The sequence below is a fragment of the Macrobrachium rosenbergii genome, chromosome 21 (genome assembly GCF_040412425.1).
Source record: "Macrobrachium rosenbergii isolate ZJJX-2024 chromosome 21, ASM4041242v1, whole genome shotgun sequence".
Taxonomy (NCBI): domain Eukaryota; kingdom Metazoa; phylum Arthropoda; class Malacostraca; order Decapoda; family Palaemonidae; genus Macrobrachium; species Macrobrachium rosenbergii.
Window position 1 is genome coordinate 39,699,273 of NC_089761.1, and position 27,500 is coordinate 39,726,772.

Sequence of the window (27,500 nt, forward strand, 5' to 3'; positions counted from 1 at the left end):
CTTTCAATATTATAAGTATTCAATTACACATGTTATTAGACATGCATACGTGTACACTCTCTCTCTCTCTCTCTCTCTCTCTCTCCAGTAAGTTCCATTTCTTTCAATATTATAAGTATTCAATTACACATGTTATTAGACATGTATACGTGTGCACTCTCTCTCTCTCTCTCTCTCTCTCTCTCTCTCTCTCTCTCTCTCTCTCTCTCTCTCTCTCTCCAGCAAGTTCCATTTCTTTCAATATTATAAAGTATTCCATTACACATGTTATTAGACATGCATACGTGTACACTTTCTCTCTCTCTCTCTCGCTTCCGGTCTTAAACCTGCCATAACTTGAAACAAGCAATTGCTGACCCTGGGATACGAGGGGGGGCGCTTGTCCACACTGGCGGCATTTTGCATGCAAATGTGTTATCGGCATGCACTAGTTTCGCTACCTGATTTTGTTCTTACTGAATTCCATTTATCAAAAGGTCTTAAGAATTAAACTTACGTATACGTATGAGTTATTACGATACAAATTGCTTACTCATGTCTCAAGGCTTTTCAAAGGCATGTGGAGTGTAAACATGACTTAAATCATGATTATACGAGTGGGACGGAGCCCTCAAGGTTAATTCCGTTTAAAATTCTACCGTGCCTCTGTTTCTCTAAACAGTGAATTCCAAATCTGCTGCTGAAACGACTGTCGAAATACACACACAAACATATATACTGTGTGTATATAATATATATATATATATATATATATATATATATATATATATATATATATATATATATATATATATATATATATATATACACACACACAAACACATGCCAAAATCCTATGAATAATCACCGATGTAATGTATTTACCAGACAATTACCTCATTCTTCAATAATTATGTAATTAACTCCCATCATCATTATACATAACCGCTAAATCATACTCTTAGACCAAGGCGGTCAGATCTCACCTCCTTTCTTAGACCTACAGCAGAATAAATAATCATCCTAAATCTGTAACTATCACGAACCACTCCCCTCTCATAATACGATTGCCACTTCACTTTCAGATGGTTGAGCAAATGCTCCCGTTCTGAATTATAAAACGCCATTTGAGCCACTTTCTCATTAAGTGATGCTGTTCTTATGATCCGCGCCCTCGCCGTCCACTCCGTCTCCAAAGCCCAGGGTATACCGGTTTTTCTCTGCCTGCCAAATTCCCTTTGCGACACCACACACAGCTCTGCTTGAGAGAGAGAGAGAGAGAGAGAGAGAGAGAGAGAGAGAGAGAGAGAGAGAGAGAGAGAGAGAGAGAATGCACTGAGCTTAGTCTAGCAGCCAAGGCCTCAACGCTGTGGAAATCGCCCGGCATCATATTTTGGTGCCGAGGGGAGATGGCTGGGTTGGTGCACTCAGGAACTATATTCGTGCCTACACTAACAAACATACACACAAACAATGATTATACACCCATATCTACGACATGCTCAGAGACATACGGTGCCACTTGCATACATGCACGCAATAACAAGCGCACACCAAATACATTTAAACAGGCACGCTGGAACATACATTACCACATGCTCTATACAAAATCAGAAGCACGCAAATATAAGGGCGGAAAGATAAGAAACCCGCATTAATGTGATAGCAAAGATATGAAAAATTACGGGTTGATATTAAGGCATATTTTGCCGTGAGTAGTTATATCAGGACACTTCCGTTTCCAAAGAGTATAGGCCTACACCTCCGGGGTAGTAATGCAGTTTCTTCCCCTTTGCTATTCTCACTACTGGTTGCTACCGGCCACTTGCTGAGTGCTGACTCACTGCATCCACTCCACTGCTTTGGCTAAAGTGAACACACACACAGGAATTCGGTTAATCTGGTTAAGTGTCCCTAAAACGCTCAGACAAACCTCTGTGGCAGAAAACGAGCTTTCTCATTTTAAATATAAAGGCCATATAACCGGAAGTGGAGTTAGAAAAAAAATCATATGTGATAATGTATTCAGTTTCAAATAGGCCTATATTGGTACAGCTCACGAGGAAGGTAATGTAATGGCTTTATCTGCGTGAGAATACATTAATCTTCACGTTTTGTTACACTGGAATGGCGCGCATAATCTTGTGCGTGCACAAGTGTTCTTTCATTTATAAGCTAGGTAATAGCTTGCTATTTATAAATATGGCTGCTATTTTTCTTCATCTTTTCAAAGACGTGCACTCATACCAAATAATAAAACAATAGATTATAAATATTATATACATACATACTATTCAAGATTCAGTACAAGAACTGCTCTTCCCACTATTTTCATAAATTATTCAAACTACAGTATGTATGTATGTATGTATGTATGTATATATTATATATATATATATATATATATATATATATATATATATATATATATATATATAATATATAGCACTGCGTCTGTCTTACTCATTATTAAATAACTACCACTCCACTGCACTGTTATTTTGAAATACCGCGGTTAAACCAAAATTTCTTTGTTTTCAAATCTTTAGTGTTTCCCACACGAGATCGGTCATGCTGGCAGTAGGAACCCAATGTTGACAACACGTCAATCACCATGGCCACTGTCCGCGTGGTTTGCGCAAATAAATAGCAACGTCCAAGTACATCACTTGAACACAAGTGCACGTTATCTCACACACAGCAGATTTCCACACTGAACAATTCTAAAAATGCTTGGAAGTAGTTTGCAGCTCTTTTCACGTAATAATATCAAGATATATTAGTTTGATATTACCTCATTTCTGTGGTGTATTCTTCAAATTCAAGCAGTGAACTTTGGCTGGTCAGTTAGTAATCCCATTTTGAAAGTGGTTAGGTCTTGAGAGCGTCGATTGTTCATTCACGCTCAGAAAATTTTAAGAAAGTGTTCAAGTTATAGACCATTTGCGCTTATTGGAATTCGAATATAAAATTTAGACCTAATGCTATGCGCTGGGACCTATGAGGTCATTCAGTGCTGAAAGAGAAATTGTGAGCAAAAAGGTTTCTAAGGTGTAACAGGAGGAAATATTCGCAGTTGCACGATGAAACATTTGTTAGGAGAGGGTGGAAAGTAAGATGGAAGAAAAAGGATATGAACTGAGGTACAGTTAAGCGAGTGAAAGAGGGTTGCCTGCTTGGTGCCAAAGGAACACAGCAAAGATCCTTATGTAGTAAGTTAAGTATACCTTAGATTTACCAGACCACTGAGCTGATTAACAGCTCTCCTAGGGCTGGCCCGAAGGATTAGACTTATTTTACGTGGCAAAGAACCAACTGGTTACCTAGCAACGGGACCTACAGGTTATTGTGGAATCCGAACCACATTATAGCGAGAAATGAATTTCTATCACCAGAATTAAATTCCTCTAATTCTTCATTAGCCGGCCGGAGACTCGAACTCGGGCCTAGCGAGTGCTAGCCGACAACTCTACCGACTCGCCCAAAGAGGATCTACCTTAAGTAATGCCTACAGTGCACAGCGTACGGCGCATTGACGGCACTAACACCCTACGGGGATGCTTATTGCATAAGTCGCCTTGTTAAGTCTATCAATAATGTCCTGGTTATGCAACTGGTGCTGCGAGTTCAATTTTGATTGCAAAATAAATAACCGGGCAGACAGGACACAGGCCACAGCACCGAGCTGCGTCAGGAGCATGCGACCTTGAAAATATCCCTCCCACAATTTTCGGGTAAGCTCAAAGGGGGTCGAGAGCGGAGAAGCCTAAATTCCCCCCACCCACTAACCAGGCAGGTATGACCTATAATCCTAGTTTAGTTAATGAGGTTGGGTTATGGTGTATGGCTGTAATAACAAAGGCCATCTCATTTTTTTTTTTTTTTGCGTGACTGCATTTTTGAACCATACATTTTTCCCATATTGTAATATCCACCCTGGGATTAGGGAAACTACAAGTAGTGGTCTGCATCTTCGATAATAACCAAGAAACAGTCGGAAAATTGTAGGGGCTACGTGTTATCCAAGGAATGAATTTATCACAATTATAAACACAGCCTATATACATTTATGCATATACATGGACCTGTATATATATATATATATATATATATATATATATATATATATATGTGTATTATATAACATTTATATTTATGTATAATATAACATTTATATTTATATATATATATATATATATATATATATATATATATATATATAATGTATTGAGTAAAAAAGCCACAATAATGTAATAGATGAACTGTATTTTTCAGATACAAAAAACCAAAGCTCCCTTGTTTTGATCCTTTTTTGCATTTTTTTGTATCTGGAAAAATAGTTCAATACATTATTGTGGCTTTTTTTAGTAATTATTTTCGATCACAATAGTGATGCACCCCATATATATATATATATATATATATATATATATATATATATATATATATATATATATATATATATATATATATATATATATATATATATATAAATATATATGTATGTATATAATATATATATATAAATGTATATATATATAATATATATATGTATATATATATATATATATATATATATATATATATAAATATATATATATATATATATATATATATATATATATATATATATATATATATATATATATATATATCGTGAACTACGCTCAATAGGCTTGAAAAAACAGTGACCTTTTTCCAAGCAGATTCAAAACCTCACGATGACTACACAATTCCGCTGGTCACGTTAAATGTTATATGTATAAACACACCACCTCACGCTTCACCTGACACTCAAACAAACGCAAAAGAAACACGCCTGATAATTCGAAGAGGCTTATTTCAACCGAAGCAAAAAATCCTAGGGATGAGGTTCACTGGTGAAACACGACCTAGCTAGAGTATTATACCTTACATTTTGTATATACATTGTCGAATTTCTGGACAAAATAAACAGTACACAGGTGAATCATCATTCTGAAACCAACCCATCCCCGTCCACCACAAAGAAAAAGCCAAAAAAAGGTAAAAATTCCCCAGTGTTTATCCCGACTCGTACACATTAAACATGACAACATATCTTCTTTAAAAGCCGTGGCTGTGCATCTCCCCTCTTTTCCAAGCAATGGTTATTTTCGCCTTCCCCGTCGCCTCATTTGCATGCATTCACCGCCACGGCATAACTCACCTTTAAGAGCTAACGCATCGTTCCGTCTTATCCCACGAACAGAATAAAATGCGGCGTCAGATATAAAATTTAGAAAATGATCTTGCGCAGGAGAGAGATCGTCGACACCAGAAACACCATCACCCGATATCAACTAACACTGCGAACCCTCAATAGCGGACTGTCTTACAGTCGTCGGCAACATCAATGGGGCGGGGAAAAAGAACGTACTGCAATACGACGCTTTGCTTATAAATTACGCCATTTTAAAATTCACGACACGTCTTTACTCCTTACTTATTTCTTATCACGTCATCTCTGAGGGATTTGAAGTTTATTTCTAGTTTTATTTTTTAGAATGCAATCTACGGTGCGACGCGCGTTGTTGGCAAAGCCTACCGGTAGGTGGTTGGGGGGGAGGGCATCCCTGAGAAAGGGTGAGGGGCCTGTTCGGTACCTTTGCCGTTTCTCAACTTTTATCATTTTATTATGTTCTCATTGGTAAAAACGTCTCTAATAGAACGTTTGTTCGACTAATTTATAAACGGCAGTCTAATAAAAGTAGTTTTAATCAACTGCCATTTAGAACGGGCTGGATGAGTCAGCATTCTTCTTCTTCAGCAACCGTTGATTAATGTTGATCAACAGATGTAGTACGAGGTCAGGTATAATTCTGTAAGTGAATATGACATGCTCTGCTTTCGCTTTATTTAGTGACTTAATGATTTCAATAACAAAACCCTTTCATACCTCAAATCAACGATGTAAGACTGCATGTGAAAAGTACTACAATGAAAATAAAGGCAAGTTAGCAACAAATCCCTGACAACAAGCAACTTTTCCCGATGAAAACATTATTCTCTCTCTCTCTCTCTCACACACAGATCAATATCAAATAAGATAATTTACTCATTAACTAAGGGCAGCAAGAAACAAAGATATACACACACGCACCTAGAGAGAGAGAGAGAGAGAGAGAGAGAGAGAGAGAGAGAGAGAGAGAGAGAGAGAGAGAGAGAGAGAGCCTTTGTGTTGAAATCAAATGAGCAGAACTCCAACTAGGGCGGTTACGTGATGTAAGCATCATCAATCCCAGATATCAATTAGACTAACCACCAGTAGCACTACTTCCTGACTGCTTCCAGCGTAATTTTGGTTGGATAAAAAAAAATAAACAAATAATGGTGTACGCGATTCCGTAACCAGGAATGCGTGGAGCATCCTTTATGATTAGTTTCCTTTAAACTATGTTCTCTTTTTTTTTTAATACTTATAGACCTAAGTAAGTGTTGCCTCATGAGTTGTAAGGACTTCCTAGCTAGCAACGGAATCCGCTCAGAGACTGAAAATTTAACATTTCATGAAATTAATTACAGTACTTATTTTGTTGGTTGTTGGTCTTTATAATTTCATATACAGAAAATAAAGAAAAAATTGACATAACATCCCTAATAGCCAATCAATCTTTGAACTGACTGCAGTAGACTCACACACGTACATCACATAGCCTATTTCCTAATCAGGGAGCTGAATCGAATCCGGGTAAAAAAAGTCAGTGAAAAAGTCACAAGAAAATAAGTCACAGTAAAAAAAGTCACATTAATATTACAGTTGGGGATTACTGAAAAACATAAACAAAAAAACTGAAAATTAACGTTAACTTTTTCCTGACAATTTTTCCTGGCCAAAATTGTGACTTTTTTCTGACTTTTTTTTCCTGTGACTTTATTCTCGGTCACCGCTGACTCATATTTGAACTTTTGGATTAACTTCTTAGACGGTCTTACTCTTATCTCTTATTTAAAAGCAGATAATTTTCCAGTTTACAAAGTTCATGATATTTGTGCAAAACATTAAAATGAAAGTATACAACTCCTATTATACTTGACTAGATATGCATTGTCAGAGAAAAACATATTAACGGAGAAATCACCATTTTTGTATTTTTACATTATCATCAAAATATATAATCTATATATTTTTCTGTGCACACCCAGAATATATAAATATAAATATACTCGATTTCATAACAGTCATCACATTGGCCATTGTTTCCCGTATTTGAAATTTGTGTGCTTTGATTTGTAGGTAATGTGCCATTCACGTATTTAAAAATAAACCCCATTGCTGTTGTTGCAATGAAGGAAACATCGCCACTTTTCCTGAACAGTTTCTCAGTCTAAAAAGGGAAGTTTTTTTTTTTTTTTTTTTTACAAACCTTTCTCATTATTTCAATTACTAGTGCAATAAGGCTACTTGACAAATTTCCTGAACGCAACTAAATAACTTAATCTGACACTACGATACAAAATGAGTAAAGTGACAATAACTATAAGACAAGTGAATGTCAGTTTCATTTACTTCCAGTGTGATATAGGCCTACCTTTCCTAAGGTAGTATTCTTGCGTTTCATTTTATCCCGTCAAATGTAATTTATCAAATTCTACATAATTTCCTGTTTCCCAATCGACGAGCACTATAATTTTCATGCTCCAAGATAGATCTAATAAATATGTAAACACGATATTACTATAAAACTTTGCTCCCAGCTTTATCAAGACCTTTCCTGTTTTGTGAAGCAGATAGGAGTATGAGGCATCTCGGCATCCTGCTGAAATACTGTATTCAGATGACTTTGCTGTTTTGTTTTAAACCAGTTTTCTCCAACGTTTACGTCCCTCTTTTTTTAAAGACTAATTCACACTATCTCTATACTTTACTTTTCCTTGTCCAATCAGAGGGTGCAACGCAGACTCAGTAGCCTACAATAGACCCATAAGCGGCAGATATTATGTATACTGTATGGTACAACTGCGATTCAGACTTAGTAGCCTATACTAGACCTGTCAAGGCATATGTTTATAGTAAAATACGATTCCGACTCAGCAGCCTACACAACCTATTAACTGCAGATATACATAGTACAACTGCGAGTCAGACTTAGTAACCTTACACTAGACCTATAAACGGCATATCTAGTAAAACATGATTCCGACTCAGCAGTCTACGCTAGACCTATAAACGGTATATCTTTATATAGTAAAACACGATTCCGCTTCAGCAGACTGCGTTAGACCTATAAACGACAGGCATTTGGTATAAATACGATTCCGACAGGGAAACCCTTCCTACCCCCAACCCCTTTTGGTGCCCTTTGGTGTAGTGATGTCTTACCCCCACAGTATTCTTTTCTAGATAGTGAGTCATATGTATACCAAGTTTGGTTGACATTGCTCAATGTGTTTCAGAGTTATCCTGGAACACTACATACACACACACACACACACATACGTATCATTTCATAATCATACTTGTGACACCAGGGTCATTGCATGGGATCAGGTGTGAGAAAGGGAGTCATCCGTTTATTTAATGAGACTTCACTGAACCGACATTGAGCGGTTATGGCCAGACTTCAGCTGGAAATTAATGTATGCGTGTTATTATTGTCCTGTTTACAGCTGCTGCGATGTCGTCCCGTTATCATTATAACGCTGGTTTAGTTTGATATTATATTCCCCCGGGAATATTTGATGTTTTTTCCTTTTTATTTGGTTTTATGGTGTTATTATCCCCGGTTATTCATGAGAATAGCCTTCTGATTTGATTCAAAGTTCTTATTTTGTTATACTAGTTACAGTAGGACATAGGTGTTAACAGAAAACAAGTAAGTTTCTTCGGCCGCCGAAAATAGATTCATCTTTCGCTGGTCTCGGTATAATCAGTATGGGCCGCGGCCAATGAAACTTTAACCACGGGCCGGTGGTGGCCTAGCCTATATCGTTACCCGAAGCACGAGCATGGCTAACTTTAACCTTAAATAAAATGAACACTACTGAGGCTAGAGGGCTGCAATTTGGTATGTTTGATGACTGGACGCTGGATGATCAACATACCAATTTTCAGCCCTCTAGCCCCAGTAGTTTTTAAGATCCGAGGGCGGACAGGAAAATTGCGGACAGAAAAAGTGCGGGCAGAATAAAGTTCGGACGGACAGACAAAGCAGGCACAATAGCTTTCTTTCACAGAAAACTAAAACTGAAGTATCGTAAAATATAGATAGAAATTTTTAAAAATGACAAACATGTATTTTGAGTCATATCGAACAATTTTTTTTAAAGATATATGTACTTCTACATACATTAGTGAGTCTAGTAACTGAATAAACGTTTGCTTTTTCATTATTATCAGTCTATTTGCATGAATACCTAAACATTACACATTTACGATGTACATTTATGTACGCACATCTCGCCTTATCTGAGAAAGAGCCCTGAACCCCTATCTGTGAAGTGTTCTTTGTCCTTGAGTGACAGGATATGACATTTCTCTCTCTCTCTCTCTCTCTCTCTCTCTCTCTCTCTCTCTCTCTCTCTCTCTCTCTCTCTCTCTCTCTCTCTCTCGATATATATGTGTATGTGTGTGTGTAAGCGTACACCTTCAAACTTCATTTATATCTCCACCATTATTCTCTTCCAATAGCATATAGAACTTAGGACAAAGGCCAAATACTGGGACCTAAGAGATCATTCAGCGCTGAAAGGGAAACTGACAGTAAGGCGGTCTGAAAGGTGTAACAGGAGGAAAACAACCTCGCAGTTGCACCATGAAACAATTGTTGGGGAAGGTGGAAAGTCAGATGGAAGAAAGAGAATATGAACGGAGGTACAGTGAAAGGAATGAAAGAGGTTGCAGCTAGGGGACGCTGAAAAGAATAATGGCTAAAATGGCTACAGTGCACCAATTGCATTCTCTGCTCTTCCAAAACCCCGCAATGAATTCAGGCAGAAATCCGGCTACCGATCCGGTTACTAGGACCTCGTTTGTAACAACAGGCAAACAACAGGTGCAGAAGGCTCCTGTTAACAACAGAACGATATCCAGTAAGAACCGATCAGGTCTTTGATCACTCTCTGGACACCTGTGGGAAGTAACACCTGTCTTGGACAACAATCAACTAGTTCAGTATCCACACTCGAAGCAGTTCTCTCTCTCTATATATATATATATATATATATATATATATATATATATATATATATATATATATATATATATATATATATATATATATATATATATACTATATATAAATATATATAGTGTATATATAAAAAATACTATTTTACCAATGAACAGGGGCACAGAAGGAAGTGCTCGAAATATATGGTTGCAAGGTTCAAATAGTGTTTTATGGACCTTTTATCTTTATATTATACTGTTGTATTACAGTAAAAGACATTCATATATATATATATATATATATATATATATATATATATATATATATATATATAAATAAATTATATATATATATATATATATATATATATATATATAAATTATATGTATATATATATAATTATGTATATCAGAAGTCAGGAGCAGCAGATCGGATGATACGCGATCAAGAGTTCACGGAAAGGCGTTCTAATTGCGTACATTTATTCAAGAGCCGACGTTTCACATCGCTTGATGCATTTTCAAGGCTGAAAAGGCGGTTAAAAAGAATAAATACTTGTATATGTGATGTGAAATGTATGTACAAAATTTATTTCTCACCTTACTTATATCTTAGGCAGAACAGAGAACAAAAAAGAACAAAAAGGGGAAGACAAATAACAGCAAAGGAGCATAGAACACCCATCCCTATTGGTAGTGAAGGCCAGACTGACGTAAAGGACAGCATAAATGAAAAAAGACACATGAGGTAAAAAAAAATAAAAATAAAAGCATTTAGCAATAAACAGCTGTGTAGACGATGATTAATGTTGAGTGTTGGAATGGCCAGTTTGATCATTATGGATTCCAAAGTGGCTAGTTCCTCCTCACTTATCGCGCCTTTCCCACAGTTTTAAAGAAGTTGGCGTCTATATGAGTTTTACACATTTTAGCATGATTCCTGATGTTAGACTGATTTGGGTTCGATAATTTGCTTCCAGTTCTGTAGCTAAGCCCTGATGAGAGCAAATTCGAACTCTTAGTAGTCTCCTGGTGCATCCCTAGTTCCTCATTGGATGGGTCGGTATCGTTCTCGGCTGGAACTTTGCTGGACCTGCGTTCGATTCTCCGACCGGCCAATGAAGAATTAGAGGATTCCACAATAAGCTGTAGGTCCCGTTGCTAGGTAACCAATTGGTTCTTAGCCAAGTAAAATAAATCTAACCCTTTGGGCCAGCCCTAGGAGAGCTGTTAATCAGCTCAGTGGTCTGGTTAAACTAAGGTATACTTAACTTTCCTGGTGTCCAGACTACATCTAGGACAGGTATACTTATAGATCACATTTGATACAAACAGGGGACCCACTCCATCCTTAGAATGGAATAAGGATCCAATAGTTCGTGGGTTCTTCAGGATTAGCTTCGGATTCAACACTGGTAATTCCCTATAAAATAGGCTAAAACATTTTCTCCTGAATTTATTATCATGTAGGAAGGGGAATTTTGCATACAGACGTAATCTGCGGACCGTACGAACTATAGGCAGATTATTCATCTTAAGACTGAGCAACTTATTGAGGGATCTTTGGAATATAACAAGTGGGAAACAGCTGTTGGTTAGGAACGTGATTTCGTCATGAAAGGCGGCCCAACTAGAGGTAAGCCTAAGAGCCCTGTGAAGTAAAGTAGATATAGAAATTCTAGAAACAGGAGCTGTAAAAATGGTCTTGACAGTCCTTGTCAAAAATTTGGGGCCTGTCCAGGAGGAAAGCAAGCGAGTTTTGGGACTCTTTTCCTAGAGTGAATTTGATGTTATGAAGAAGATCAATAAAACCAGGCATATGTAAAGTACAGTACAGTACAGCTGAAAATGGCAAAAGTTTAGTCAAAATCCCTGCAAGGAGGGCAGTGACATCACTGCACCTCACATAGGGCACTTTAGGCATTACTGAAGGTTGTTTGCAGCATCTCTTCGGCAACTAGCTACACCCACATTTTAGCCATTTACTTGACCTCCATTCTGCTTCCTTTCTTCAACCTTCCTGTGCAACACCTGCAACTGTTACTCCTTGGTGCAACTGAGGGGTATTCTCACAGTTCTACCTCTGGATCCTTTGACCCCATTTCCTTTCATTTCTGGACCTCTGTATTTTGCTGTCCAACCACTCCAACTCCCCCTTTGCACTGTCCTAAGCACTAAATGGCCGAAAGTGCTCCAGTACTTGGCTTGACACCCTAGGCTGTGCAACTGGTAAAACTTTACTTTAATTGCACGGCCTGATTCCCGCCAGCTGTCGACTGGGACAGGTTACCGCCTTTTTGGGGGGTTGACCCCCGCCCCCACCAGGTCAGGGCACATCGCCCTAAGTTACGTTAGGTAGGTAAGATCTGGTTAGGTCAGGACCTGGCATTATAGGAAAGGTTATGTCTACTTAGGTATGAGGAACCTGTCCCCAGTCGACGACTGGCAGGAATCAGGCCGCGCAAGTAAAGTAAAGTTTTGCTGCATAATTAATCAAAATACAGTCATTACAGGTTACATAGGCTCTTTCTCTTTTGTAGATAAGCCAGCTTAAAAAATAAATAAATAAACTAAACAAATTGCAACAAGCCATGCATCCACATCTATCACAGAAATTACTCAGGAAGGGGACAGCTTGACATTGCAGCACACAAGCAGACTCACTAGCTACAGGGCACAACGAAGAAACGAAAGATGATTTCTGAATGTCACTAACTTCCAGGCGAAATAACAATAAGCCACAGGTGGTAAAATGACAGATCTGAGCCAAGTTCCATTCATCAAATGATACACTTGTAACATCAGAGGCAATTCTGTTATTTGACATGATGAAGTACTGGTAAGCAACAAATCAAACCAACCAACATGGAAATATACACTTTACAAAATACAGATGTGATACAGGCACTGGCAAATAGTCATGGGAACCCCCTTTGGATTGCATTCTTAAATCATTTCCTACCATTAGGGCCACACTTTCAAGACAAACTGATTAGAATGTCACCAGAGCCTTAAATTGTTAGATTTATTCAACTCCACAACTGTTTTTGTCTTTGTTACCTTTTGCTAACTTATCTATTGCTAACTCCTCTCCTAAAGGGGGATGTTAATCATATTTTTATTCACCAAGATGACTCATTTTGACTGAGGTATATTTGGATTTGCTAATCATATTCCTTCTAGAGAATTTCATAGCTGTGTCACATTAGTTTTGTATGTATATATATCAATCCTATAACTCCCATATATATGGTATGATTTATGTTTGTATGTTATCGCGTATATATATATATATATAAATATAACAACCTATAACTCCCAGTCAAGTGGCAAATGGTGCAATGATTTCTGTTTGTGTGTTATCGCGTTATCTGGAGCCACTCCCTAAAAAGGAAATGGCTAACAGACATGTATAAATATAATTGCCACTGGAGTCTTTCAGGTCAACATCCAAGAAGGTCTGGCAGACTGAACGAGTGGCCAGGGGCTTCAGTCACTTTGCCCTTATAAGTAGAAATGATCTAGTTCAGTGGTTCTTAACCTGGGGCCCTTAACTATAGCAAGGGGTATGAAACTTTGAACCAATGGGGTACCCTGAGGCCCTCAACTGATAGCCAGCACCCTGAGGTTTGTATCACTAATCCAGCACTTTTCATATGTCTGTGTTATATTTATATTGGATGGGAGACCCTCAAATAGAAAAGCACCCTGAGATGATCAAGGGCAATCCAGCACCCTGGCACTGAAAAATCAAGAACCATTCTAGTAGCAGCAATCCAGCACACTGAGGCCCTCAAAACGACCTTATAACAAAAATGACCTTAAAACTAAACGATGACCTCTGCCTATAAGCATCTTGAATAGAAGAGATAGGAATTCATGGCATACCACGACTGGCGCTCACACTTCAAAGTACTGAATGAACGTGGCTATGAAAGTTCCAACTCCTGCCATTACTTGCTGGTTTTGTGAGGCCCTCAACTACAGCAGTCCAGCATCCTGAGGCCCTCAACTACAGCAATCCAGCACCCTGAGGCCCTCAACTACAGCAATCCAGCACCCTGAGGCCCTCAACTACAGCAATCCAGCACCCTGAGGCCCTCAAATACAGCAATCCAGCACCCTGAGGCCCTCAAATACAGCAATCTAGCACCCTGAGGCCCTCCAGTATCTAAGGTTTATAATCATATGGAACCACACCTGCTAATCAGTGATGCAGGAAACTTCAGTGCTATCGACCCAGAAGAAAGTCTCGAGCTCTATCAGGAAGGGATACAGAATTTAGGCCAAAGGCCAAGCACTGGGACCTGTGAGGTCATTCAGCGCTGAAACGGAAATTGACAGCAAGAAGGTTCTAAAGATGTAACAGGAGGAAAACCTCGCAGTTGCACATTGAAACAGTTGTTAGAAGACTTGGGAGGCTAAGTCAGATGGAAGAAAGGGAATATGAAAGGAGGTACAGTAAAAGAACTGGAAAAAACCCCATTTTACATTCTTGATTACCAAACATACTGGCTTGTAAATAGCCTGACTCTGAACACTAAGTTTTTGCCATCAGCATACCTAATAATTTGTCGGTTTCTCTCAACTTTGCAATCTAGAATCTAAATGTATGTATTTTGAAAATTTACCCTTTGTAAGTGTATTTTTACATTAGGTAGGTTTGTTATCAAAATCATACACAATGTACATGGTACACATGCTGTATCAAAAACCTCTGTGAACATTCATATACTTGAAAGTTATTCCAAAACAGAATTATTACGAAAATGAGCAACCAACAGAAACGAGCCGTAACCTGAACTAGAACATGTAATTTGCGTGGTTTCTCTAACCCTGTCCACTGACACAGAACTGCAATTGACACAGTGCAGAGTGTAAGCACTGCAGATGGCAAAGAACAAAATACAAATGTCATAAGTTCTACTGCAACACTGACAAAGCACTGCATATGACAAAGAATGAATGAAAATGTCACATGTACTATTGATAGATTTTAAGAATTTAGGCTGTCAAGTCAAGTCCTGGGGCACTCCGCCCATTCAGACCTCGAGACAGTATGAAGAAGGACATTCTGCGTTCTTTGGGAAGCAGGGAAAACAAACATTATCGCGTCATTCTTTCTTATTCGATGAACGACCGTACACTTCATAGTATTTTAGCAGTCTGTTAAATGACAACAGTGCCACTACGGTGAAATATAAGGCCTACTGATTTAATGAAAACAAACGTTTTCCTACTAACCACCAGCATACTTTGTAAACAAACGAGGAGTCAGTATCCTGCCCTAGGGTCAACAAGCTCGGGAGGTAGGTAGCGACGTCATAATCCAGGATGCGCAGATAGCCACAAATTTTGCACATCCCGTGGATTGACCTTCTTTTCCCTGGAGCCTGATAAAGAAGAGGAAACAGAGAGAGGAAAGAGAATACCAAAGCTTACCTATGGAAGAAACCCACCAGTCACAAGACATTCAATTTCCACGGTGTGTCTGTGGGAAAAGGTTGCTTGACAGGTGGCAACGAAGCTACGCGAGATCGTCCAAAAGATACAGTTAAATTCAGACTGACTGTTCCATCTGGCAACTGGGGGAGGGGATACAGGTGTGAGCAGCAATGGGAAATGATAAGCCACGAGATACCAAAGTGGCTGCGGACATAACAGTTTGAGCGAGCATATGTGTGCCGGTGATACACCAGGGGTTCTCAATAATTTTTTTTGTGATTTCACCCTAATTAATGCAATCATTACCGTGGTACCCCTTCTTCACCATCCCACCATATCGCATCAATCAACTTCTTCTTTGGTTTGAATATTATCCATATTCAAGCTAAGATCAGTACACCGTACTGTATATATGTTATATATGTTAATATATTAGAGTAGACACGCTTATAATAATATGAAGACTTCTTCAAACTTTTTTTTTTTTACAAATGTTCATTGAGATTATCTAGCCAAGACAAAATTCATGACAACCTTGCGGCACCCCGAGGCACTGTCTGTGGCACCCCAGGGTTCCCACGGCACCCAGTTTGAGAATCACTGGCGAACAGCTTCGAACTGCACCAGAATTACAAGCACGATCCTTTCAAAATCCAAGTCATAAATTTTGATAACAACAGGTGCACGTCATTGTTTTATCAACAGAACAATGTCCAGTAAGAACCAGAAAAAATCCCGCGATAGAAAACATAGCTCTGGACTCTTGTCTACTGCAGCAACTCTAGCTAGTTCAACTGTGGCAGTGGCAACAGCTGTCTGTTTCTCTCTCTTCACGATAAACAACTGTGACTTTGCCAGCACTGCTGTGAATGGGGCAACACTGTGTTTTTCCCTCGTAATGAACCCTCTGGTTATTGATGAATTCCAAGCGTCGTTAAATCCAAGTAAGCCTGGAGACGGGGTGCTTTCGTTAAGGATTTTCCCGCTGCCAAGAAATCGGAACCAAAACAAAGAGACTTACAATAACTGGTTTATTTATGTGTGTGCGAACTGTTTTGGTAGTCATTAATTTCATATACAGGCGTGTAAACAGATCAAGTCTAGAGTTCTCCCTTTAGGTGGGATATTAAATAATACACACATAAACACACATTGTGTATACATATATATACATATATATATATATATATATATATATATATATATATATATATATATATATATATATATATATCACACATTACCACAGGTGAAAAATAAGAAACGGGGTGTAGGTCCTGACCGGTTTTCGACTTTATTTCCAAGCCATTGACGAAGGACTGATACAGAGTGTGAGAAGTCACAAATATATATACTACAAGAACAGTACTGACGAACATACACAACCGTTAGAGGCTCCATATCCCCACTCAGGCCGGTGTCGAGGTAGGGGTGGCCTTTAAAACTCATTTGGCTAAAAATCACAATAGACTCTCAGGGGACATTGCTGATAAACAGACCATACCCCACCTCAGATCCACACCTGACAGGTGTCATGGAGGCGGAGTTTGGAAACTCATTAACATTACTACCCTCGTACTGTGTTTACAAATATGATAATCCTATTTTCATATATCTCTACTGCCTACCTTAAAGTTTAAACAATTTACAAATTTCTTTTGATATTAAAGGATCAAGTTTATACATCCCTTGACTGATATTCATATTATGGTTGTAACTTTCTTTTATGAAGCTAGATTCAATGATGTTCCTTTCCAGTGCATTATTAGAATATACAATCCTTTTTGCCCCTTCCCAGTTGATAGCATGATTGTTCTCACTAACATGTACAAATATACCACTGTTCCCTTGTGCATATCTCACACATTTCTTATGTTGTTCAATTCTTTTTTCCAGTGCTTTCCCGGTTTGGCCAATATAAAAGTTGTCACAAGACTTACACGGCAAAAAAGACTATGTATCAAAACCAGAAAGAACCTTACAACACAAAAAATTTGCTTGTTCTGCCTTATAATAATAGTATGAAAGATATCCCTCATCTTCTTAAGAATTTTGGTGTTAATGTCGCATTTAAGAACAATACAACAATGAAAAATGTACTTATCAAGAACTCCCCAGACAATATTAAACAGTGCATTTGAAGCGGCAAAAAAGACTATGTATCAAAACCAGAAAGAATCTTACAACACAAAAAATTTGCTTGTTCTGCCTTATAATAACAGTATGAAAGATATCCCTCATCTTCTTAAGAATTTTGGTGTTAATGTCGCATTTAAGAACAATACAACAATGAAAAATGTACTTATCAAGAACTCCCAGACAATATTAAACAGTGCATTTGAAGCGGCAAAAAAGACTATGTATCAAAACCAGAAAGAATCTTACAACACAAAAAATTTGCTTGTTCTGCCTTATAATAACAGTATGAAAGATATCCCTCATCTTCTTAAGAATTTTGGTGTTAATGTCGCATTTAAGAACAATACAACAATGAAAAATGTACTTATCAAGAACTCCCAGACAATATTAAACAGTGCATTTGAAGCGGCAAAAAGACTATGTATCAAAACCAGAAAGAATCTTACAACACAAAAATTTGCTTGTTCTGCCTTATAATAACAGTATGAAAGATATCCTCATCTTCTTAAGAATTTTGGTGTTAATGTCGCATTTAAGAACAATACAACAATGAAAAATGTACTTATCAAGAACTCCCAGACAATATTAAACAGTGCATTTGAAGCGGCAAAAAAGACTATGTATCAAAACCAGAAAGAATCTTACAACACAAAAAATTTGCTTGTTCTGCCTTATAATAACAGTATGAAAGATATCCCTCATCTTCTTAAGAATTTTGGTGTTAATGTCGCATTTAAGAACAATACAACAATGAAAAATGTACTTATCAAGAACTCCCCAGACAATATTAAACAGTGCATTTGAAGGGCAAAAAGACTATGTATCAAAACCAGAAAGAACCTTACAACACAAAAAATTTGCTTGTTCTGCCTTATAATAATAGTATGAAAGATATTCCTCATCTTCTTAAGAATTTTGGTGTTAATGTCGCATTTAAGAACAATACAACAATGAAAAATGTACTTATCAAGAACTCCCAGACAATATTAAAAGGGTGTGTATATAAAATTCCGTGTAAGTCTTGTGACAACTTTTATATTGGCCAAACCGGGAAAGCACTGGAAAAAGAATTGAACAACATAAGAAATGTGTGAGATATGCACAAGGAACAGTGGTATATTTGTACATGTTAGTGAGAACAATCATGCTATCAACTGGGAAGGGGCAAAAGGATTGTATATTCTAATAATGCACTGGAAAGGAACATCATTGAATCTAGCTTCATAAAAGAAAGTTACAACCATAATATGAATATCAGTCAAGGGATGTATAAACTTGATCCTTTAATATCAAAAGAAATTTGTAAATTGTTTAAACTTTAAGGTAGGCAGTAGAGATATATGAAAATAGGATTATCATATTTGTAAACACAGTACGAGGGTAGTAATGTTAATGAGTTTCCAAACTCCGCCTCCATGACACCTGTCAGGTGTGGATCTGAGGTGGGGTATGGTCTGTTTATCAGCAATGTCCCCTGAGAGTCTATTGTGATTTTTAGCCAAATGAGTTTTAAAGGCCACCCCTACCTCGACACCGGCCTGAGTGGGGATATGGAGCCTCTAACGGTTGTGTATGTTCGTCAGTACTGTTCTTGTAGTATATATATTTGTGACTTCTCACACTCTGTATCAGTCCTTCGTCAATGGCTTGGAAATAAAGTCGAAACCGGTCAGGACCTACACCCCGTTTCTTATTTTTCACCTGTGGTAATGTGCGATAAATGAATCACGTACAAAAGTGATAATAATCATCATATATATATATATATATACATGTATCGTTGCCACGCAGCCTATAGAATGGCATGATATGCAACCCCTCAACCTGTGGTAGCAGAGGCGGGGATGGGAGGTTTATTGCTACTTTCAGTGACTCCCTCCCTTCTTATCTTTGCCCCCACCCCCTTCTCTAGGGCTGACGCTGGAAGGGGAGCCAAAAAGGCCTGAGAAGTGTCAGAGCCCTTCTGAGTCTGAGACTTCCTTAAACGCCAGAAGTGCTTTACAGAACCTGACGGTGCCACGGGTTAAACTTTCCCTCCCTACAACAACTAACATGGTGGAGGTGCGCTGGTATCTAGCCACAACAAGTAAAATGGAGTTTTCCGAACAGCGTATAACCAAGGCCACCGAAAATCGATCTATCTTTCGGTCTCTGTATAATGCTGTACGACCCGCGGCCCGTGCAACACTCAGTCGGCCGTGTTGGCCTGTGTTGTTGCGTTGCCAGACGCAAGATTATGGCTAACTATTAACTTTAAATAAAATAAAAACGACTGAGGCTAGAGGGTCTGCCATTTGGTATGTTTGATGATTGGAGGGTGGATGATCAACGTACCAATCTGCAGCCCTCTAGCCTCAGTAGTTTTAATGATCTGAGGGCGGACAGAAAAAGTGCGGACGGACAGACAAAGCCGGCACAATAGTTTTCTTTTACAGAAAACTAAAAACCCGAATTCCACAGTCATATGTACGAGAGAGTTGGGAGTTCATGTCTCCCTGGTGACAAATTGCCCTTCGCTTATAATCCCGCCCCCCCGCCCCCGGTTATGTTACTCAGGGGTTGAAATATATGTGATATGAATGTAATTTGTATCCTAATGTTTGTGAATATAAAAAGGCACGGTGTATGTTGAAAAAATTCATATACAAACATACTTACATACATATATATAATATAAATATAAATATATATATATAATATTATTTATATATGTGTTTGTGTGTGTGCATAAGTGACTGGGATCCTTAACCGAATCTGGTAGGGCTGAGGGTACCTCGGGAATCCAAAACTCGTATTAATCTTCAATAGTGGCAAAAAGAAATGAGAGAAAGGAATATGCTACATATATTGTATAGAACTCCTCTAAAGTTCTTTTCAGAATAATATGTGACGCTGTTCTTTTTTTTCAGACTGACAATACGAGGTGCTAGTGTTTGATCCTGTCTTCAATACAAGATGAAGTCGTGAGTCTTAACTCTCTCTCTCTCTCTCTCTCTCTCTCTCTCTCTCTCTCTCTCTCTCTCTCTCTCTCTCTCTCTCTCTCTCTCTCTTCACCCTGGAATGTGCAAAGAACACTGAATAGAATCTTCTGTACACTATTATGGACACTTGTAGCCTACAGGAACAGGAATTAATTTGTAGTTTTAAACCGTGCCTTTCTTTAAGGTAATCGTGTTAATCTATTATTATTACCAGTATTCTTAGTGTAACAGAGGGGTATTCTCCCAGTTCCACCCCTAGACCCTTGTACTATTACCAGTATTCTCAGTGTAACAGAGGGGTATTCTCCCAGTTCCACCTCTAGACCCTTATACTATTACCAGTATTCTCAGTGTAACAGAGGGGTATTCTCCCAGTTCCACCCCTAGACCCTTGTACTATTACCAGTATTCTCAGTGTAACAGAGGGGTATTCTCCCAGTTCCACCTCTAGACCCTTATACTATTACCAGTATTCTCAGTGTAACAGAGGGGTATTCTCCCAGTTCCACCTCTAGACCCTTGTACTATTACCAGTATTCTCAGTGTAACAGAGGGGTATTCTCCCAGTTCCACCCCTAGACCCTTGTACTATTACCAGCATTCTTAGTGTAACAGAGGGGTATTCTCCCAGTTCCACCTCTAGACCCTTGTACTATTACCAGCATTCTCAGTGTAACAGAGGGGTATTCTCCCAGTTCCACCTCTAGACCCTTGTACTATTACCAGTATTCTTAGTGTAACAGAGGGGTATTCTCCCAGTTCCACCTCTAGACCCTTGTACTTCAACTCCTTTATTTTCTGTTCCTCTTACTTCCTGTCCAACCACTCTGCCCAACTCCCCCTGTTCACTGTCTTGAGCGCTGAGAGGCCGAAAGTGTCCCGTTGCTTAGCTTGACTGCTTAGGTTTTGTAAATCAACTCAACAGTCATTGCAGTTTACAGAGGCTCCTAACCTTTCGTGGATAAGTCAGCTTAAAAAATAAATACATATATAAATCAAGACAATCTATGCATCACATCTGTCAAGGAAACTATTACAGCAGTAAACACCTTGATTTTGTGGCACACAGACGGAAGAAGTAACACCCACTAACTAAAATGATATAAGGAACAAAGGAAAAATGAAGATTTCTGGACGTTACTAACTTCCGCCTGCGATAACAATAGGCCATAGATGGTAAAACGACAGATTTGAGTCAAGTGCCATTCATCAAATGATTCATCTTTAACATCAGAGGCAATTCTGCTACTTAAAATGATGAAGTACTGATAAGCAACACATTCAAAGCAACAAAGAAATATACACTTTACAAAATACAGAACTGTACTGTGATATAGGCATTGCCATGTAGTCACTTTGAATTGCATTCTTAAATTACCTTTCATCATTAGGGCCATACTTTTAAGACAAACAGCTTGGAATTGCCATCTAGGCCTCAAACTGTAGGTTTACTAAACTCTAAAATTTGTTTTGTCCTTGACATCTTTTGCCTACTAATCTATTGCTAAGTCTCTTCCTAACTGAGGTAAACTGTATTTGGATTTACTGACAATCTTACTTGTAGAGAATTTCATAGCTGTCTCTCACTAGTTTTGTTTATGTGTCAACCCTATACCTCCCAGATAAGTGATGAATGTGGCAATGGTTACTGTACTGTGCGTTCTCTGGAGCTACTACCTATAAAGGAAACGGCTGATAGATGATTTGCATAGAGAAATATGATTGCTACTGGATTCTTTCAGATTGACATCCGAGTGGAACTGGTGGCCAGTGCGATCAAGGAAGCTCATGTATGGTGTTCTCATGTTTCTGGTCATTTTCCTTGTCTATTTTCTCGAGAACTTTCATACTGCGACACTTCTGATCTGGAAGAAGTTCCTTGTGATTCCACCAACACCAGAGAATCGAACTTGGCCCACCCTTCTAGAAACTGCAAATCATTCTATCATTTACCCAAGGAATTCACCCTACACTAAGAACTGGCGTAACTTTACACAGCGGGAAATAAGAAGTCTGTCTGTGCTGGGCAGGAGGCTGTACCTGGAAGAAGATGTTGGAAGTGAGCAAAAGAGGAATTTCATCATCCTAGCTTGGAAACAAACTGAAGGCGATGAGGAAAAGTTTATAAGAGAGTTTGGTGAAGAGAAGCTAGACCCTTTTCGGCTCTGTTCAGTTAAAAACTGTAAACTTGTCACCAAGAATTTTTACTCTAGGAAGGCAGATGCTATCATCTTCCATCTGCACAGAACGAAAAAAGCATCGACATATCCACGTCGAGCTAACTTCAATCAGCGATGGATCTGGTTAACAGAAGAAAGCCCCTACCACACCCTCTATTTTGCAGAAGACAAGGATTTTTCGCACTATAATGGAATCTTCAATTGGTCAATGAGCTACAGAATGAACAGTGATGTTCCCATGCCATTTGGAAGAACTGTCAGAATGACGGACAAAGAGACTTCTAAGTATGAAAAGGTGGATTATTTTAACATCAAGACAAAACTGGCAGCTTCTATGATGTCAAACTGCGATGCAAAAAACAATCGAGCTGAGTATGCAAACCAACTTCAGCAGTACATAGATATCGACATATATGGCCCTTGTTTTAAAACGAAGTGGTGTCGAGGTCATCACAACCGAGACTGTGTCTTGCTACATGAATACAAGTTCTTCTTAGCCTTCGAAAACTCCAACTGCAAGGAATACATCACTGAAAAGGTTAGTTTCCCCCAGATGCCTACAATGCCTAAAACCTAAGACCTTTATATCCACCCTATGTACATTTGAATGAAAACCCCTAACAATAAAACATTTTAAATAATAAACTATTTTAGTCATTGTTATTGCTATCAGCAATAACTTACATGTCAATATTATCTTATTCTTCTTTAACATTCTCAGTTACTGTTACCATTACTGCTAGTTCTGCTACTTTACAAGGGTTGCTCTTTGTGTCTCGTGAATACTCCCAAACACTGCGTATGCATTAAGTGGATTCATTTGCTTCATGGCTCAAATCACTCCCCAGGTGTGGTGGCAGTCTTTCCAGAAGGGGGCCATTCCCGTCGTGATGGGAGCGAAAATAGAAGACTATCGGAAGTTCCTTCCTCCCAATTCTTTCATCCACGTGGATGAATTCCAGTCTCCCTATCATCTGGCTAAATACCTCATGTAAGGAAACTGCCCACCGTTCCGATTTAGTTTGACACACAAATGATCTAGTAACACTGTGCGCACCAAGGGTGTGCTTCAACAAAATGGCTATCGGACTAACAACGACGTCTACCAACAGGTACCTTGAATACAACAGGGCTGCATTCATGGAGTACCACGCTTGGCGCTCGCACTTCAAGGTACTGAATGAACATGGCAATCACGGTTCCCATTCGTACCATTACTGCCGCGTGTGTGAGGCCCTCAACTACAACGATCCAACACCCAAGGTTTACAATCACATGGAACTCACCGTGAACGAGGACACTCAGTGCTACCCTGCCACACGAAGTCCGGATGAGAGAATCCCTGTGACTATGGACAGAAGTGAACTGAGGAAAAACCGGTATTTTAATTCCAACTAGCATGACTCTGAACACTTAGTGATTGCCATCACTGTACCTAACATTTTGTCAATTTCCTCATAAATTTGCAATGCATAATTAAGTATTGTGAAAATTTACACTAAGTTCGGGTATTTCCAAAATGAAGTTTGTGAGTTAACTATGCACTGTGAATTATGGTAGATTTGTTATCAGAATCATAAATAATCCAATGGCGTACATGCTGTATTGAAAACCTCTGACAACCTCATTCACATACTTGAACATTATTCCAAAATAGAACTCTTAGGACAAATAAGCATCCCTGAGGAACTAGTCATGAGCTAAAATAGAACAAGTAATGTGGGCTGTTCCCCTAAATTTGTCCATGAACACAGAAATGCAACTGACATACTACAGAGTGAAATGTCATGAATCCTAACTGTTTGTTACTGACAAAGCACTGCAGATGGTAAAAAACAAAATGGAAATGTCATAACTTTACAGCAACACTGACAAAGCATTACAGATAACAAAGAACAAAATAGAACATTCAGAAGTTCTACACCAACACTGACCAATAATTACAGATAACAAAGAACAAAATAGAACAGTCAGAAGTTCTACAGCAACACTGACCAAGCATTACAGATAACAAAGAACAAAATAGAACAGTCAGAAGTTCTGCAGCAACACTGAAAAAGCATTACAGATGACAAAGAATATTATTCAGAAGATGAAGCCTATTCATATGAAACAAGCCCACAGGAGCCACTGACTTGAAATTCAAGCTTCCAAATGAACATGTCATATATTCCACAGAACATTGACAAAGAATGATGATATATATATATAAACAAAAATTTTCATAGAAGACTGTGAGTCTTACTGGATACCAATGAGACAACTACCCATATTTGGTAAAATATAACACAAATCCTAAAATTTTGATGAGAACATGATCCCCTGGCTGGTACATGACCACTCACCCACAACTAAACTCGAACTCGAAATTGCAAACTGGATCCTTTGCACCTACCTGACTTAGATTTTCACTCTGCTAGGCCCGAGTTCGAAAGGCCATTGATGAATTAAAGGAATTTATTTCTGGTGGCAAAATCCTTTCTCGGTATAGTTTCTGTTCCACAGATTTTGATCCCGAGAACCAGTGATACCACGTAAAAATAAGTCTAATCCTTCGGGCCAGCCCCTAGAGAGCTGTTAACTCAGTGGTCTGGAAAACTAAGATGACCAACTCACCCAAAAACTGGATCCTTGCAAACTGTCCTTTGTACCTACCTGCTCGATTAAAGTTCTCGGCTAGCACTCTGCTAGGCCCGAGTTCGAGTCTCCTTCCGGCCAGTGAAGAATTGGAGGAATTTATTTCTGGTGACAGAAATTCATTTCTCGGTATAATGTGGTTCGGATTCCACAATAAGCTGTAGGTCCCGTTGCTAGGTAACCAACTGGTTCTTAGCCACGTAAAATAAGTCTAATCCTTCGTGCCAGCCCTAGGAGAGCTGTTAATCAGCTCAGTGGTCTGGTTAAACTAAGGTCTACTTAACTTTTTTTATTCGATTATCATCCCACCAAGACTGCTCTTCTTGGAATATAGAATTTAGGACTAAGACCAAGCACTGGGACCTATGAGGTCATTCAGTGGTGAAAGGGAAATTGAGAGTAAAAGGGTTGAAAGGTGTAACAGGAGGAAAACCTCGCAGCTGCACTATGAAGCAATTGTTAGAAGAATGTGGAAAGTAGGATGGAAGAAAGAATATAAAAGGAGGTACAGTAAAATGAATGAAAAGGGTTGCAGCTAGGGGACAAAGGGAAGCTGCAAAGAATTTCAAGTATTGCCGACAGTGCACCGCGTGAGGTACACAGAGCTGCTGCTCTTCTTAAAAACGTTCATTCACTCTTCCTAATCTCTGCCTCACCCTCAATCATCAGCGAAGGACCTTCCTTTTCAAAACCTTTTTCATCCCATCTATCCACCCAACATTTCTCAGACATCCTATCCTTCTCCCTAAAACTTCTGAACGATACTGTTTTTTCACCAGCCCATCATCTTCCATTTTTCCCACATGACCAAACCATCTCAAAATACTCTGCCTTTCTTGCATCACCCGTTCTGTGGATCACCATATCTCACAATCCATACCAGGTCTCCATTCACCCTCAAAACCTTGCTCTCGCTTACATTTACTCTCAGCTCTCTTGCAAACAACTTTCAAACTCTTTAACTAGTCTCTTGCATTTCTCTTCACTACCTCCAATCTTAACTATCTACAAATATCATCCATTCGACACTACATTCATGATAAATCTTTTTTATCTTACAACTTTCCATCTCTATCTAGTTTCCCTTTGCTTCAATCCATGCGCTTGTCCCAGCCTCATTTTTACACCTAACCAGCCACTCTCCTGCCTACATATTCTCTCTCTCTCTCTCTCTCTCTCTCTCTCTCTCTCTCTCTCTCTCTCTCTCTCTCTCTCTCTCTCTCACACACACTACACACACGCACACTTTACTTCGATCGGAAAACCTTATTATTACTTTTTTCGTATTTTGCTTGCAAATTTCTCACCAAACTGGTTCATGACAAAAACTTGATCCACGCACAACCCTTCCTTGTCTGAACTCAAACTGTCCTTCCTACATCAGTCCTGTTGCCATGTGTTCTACTCTCTCAGCCAAAATCCTACGGTACATCCTCCTTGAGTTATATACATATACATACATACATATATATACACATATACACATATACATACATATAAATACACATATATACAAACATATATATATATATATATATATATATATGTATATATATAAGATGAGTTACTTTTTTTATCCTGCACTATCTTTTCATCCTCTCTCTCTCTCTCTCTCTCTCTCTCTCTCTCTCTCTCTCTCTCTCTCTCTCTCTCTCTCTCTCTCTATATATATATATATATATATATATATATATATATATATATATATATATATACACCCAGGACATGCTGTAATACTATTATACTCTTAAACTTACGTGATGATAAGATCTGTTTGACAGCGTCACTCTCAAATAAGTTTACATAACGACAAATTCTGTTTGACAGCTTTACTCCTAAACTCACACTGGTATGATAAACTCTATTATTATCTATTACGTTAATTTCCTTGGCTGCCTTTCTGTGTGTGTGTGTGTGTGTGTGCGTGCCTGCGTGTCTGTGTGTGTCCCTCCCCTCCCCTCCCCCTTCCCCTCACCTAATGAAGGTGGTTCATAGTTACCACATGACGTA

At 38.6% G+C, this 27,500-nt stretch overlaps 2 protein-coding genes across 4 annotated transcripts in view; one reads left to right on the forward strand and one right to left on the reverse strand.

Moving 5' to 3' along the window:
* LOC136849970 (4-galactosyl-N-acetylglucosaminide 3-alpha-L-fucosyltransferase FUT6-like) overlaps positions 1-27,500 on the reverse strand; it is a 66,018-nt gene that overhangs the window by 19,981 nt on the left and 18,537 nt on the right. The window contains exon 1 of one of the 3 annotated variants that reach the window (XM_067123497.1): positions 5,168-5,460. The exons of 1 other annotated variant lie outside the window; for it this stretch is intronic. The gene's annotated coding sequence lies outside the window, so the exon portion shown is untranslated. Of the gene's footprint in view, positions 1-5,167; positions 5,461-27,500 lie in introns of those variants that run through there. One more of the 3 variants, XM_067123500.1, reaches the window with a different exon arrangement.
* LOC136849971 (3-galactosyl-N-acetylglucosaminide 4-alpha-L-fucosyltransferase FUT3-like) lies at positions 16,320-24,449 on the forward strand. Its single transcript, XM_067123501.1, has 5 exons — positions 16,320-16,497; positions 20,602-20,655; positions 22,416-23,391; positions 23,702-23,844; positions 23,966-24,449. The coding sequence occupies exons 2-5, from the start codon at positions 20,648-20,650 to the stop codon at positions 24,249-24,251; spliced, it is 1,413 nt and encodes a 470-aa protein (XP_066979602.1). The 5' UTR covers positions 16,320-16,497; positions 20,602-20,647; the 3' UTR covers positions 24,252-24,449.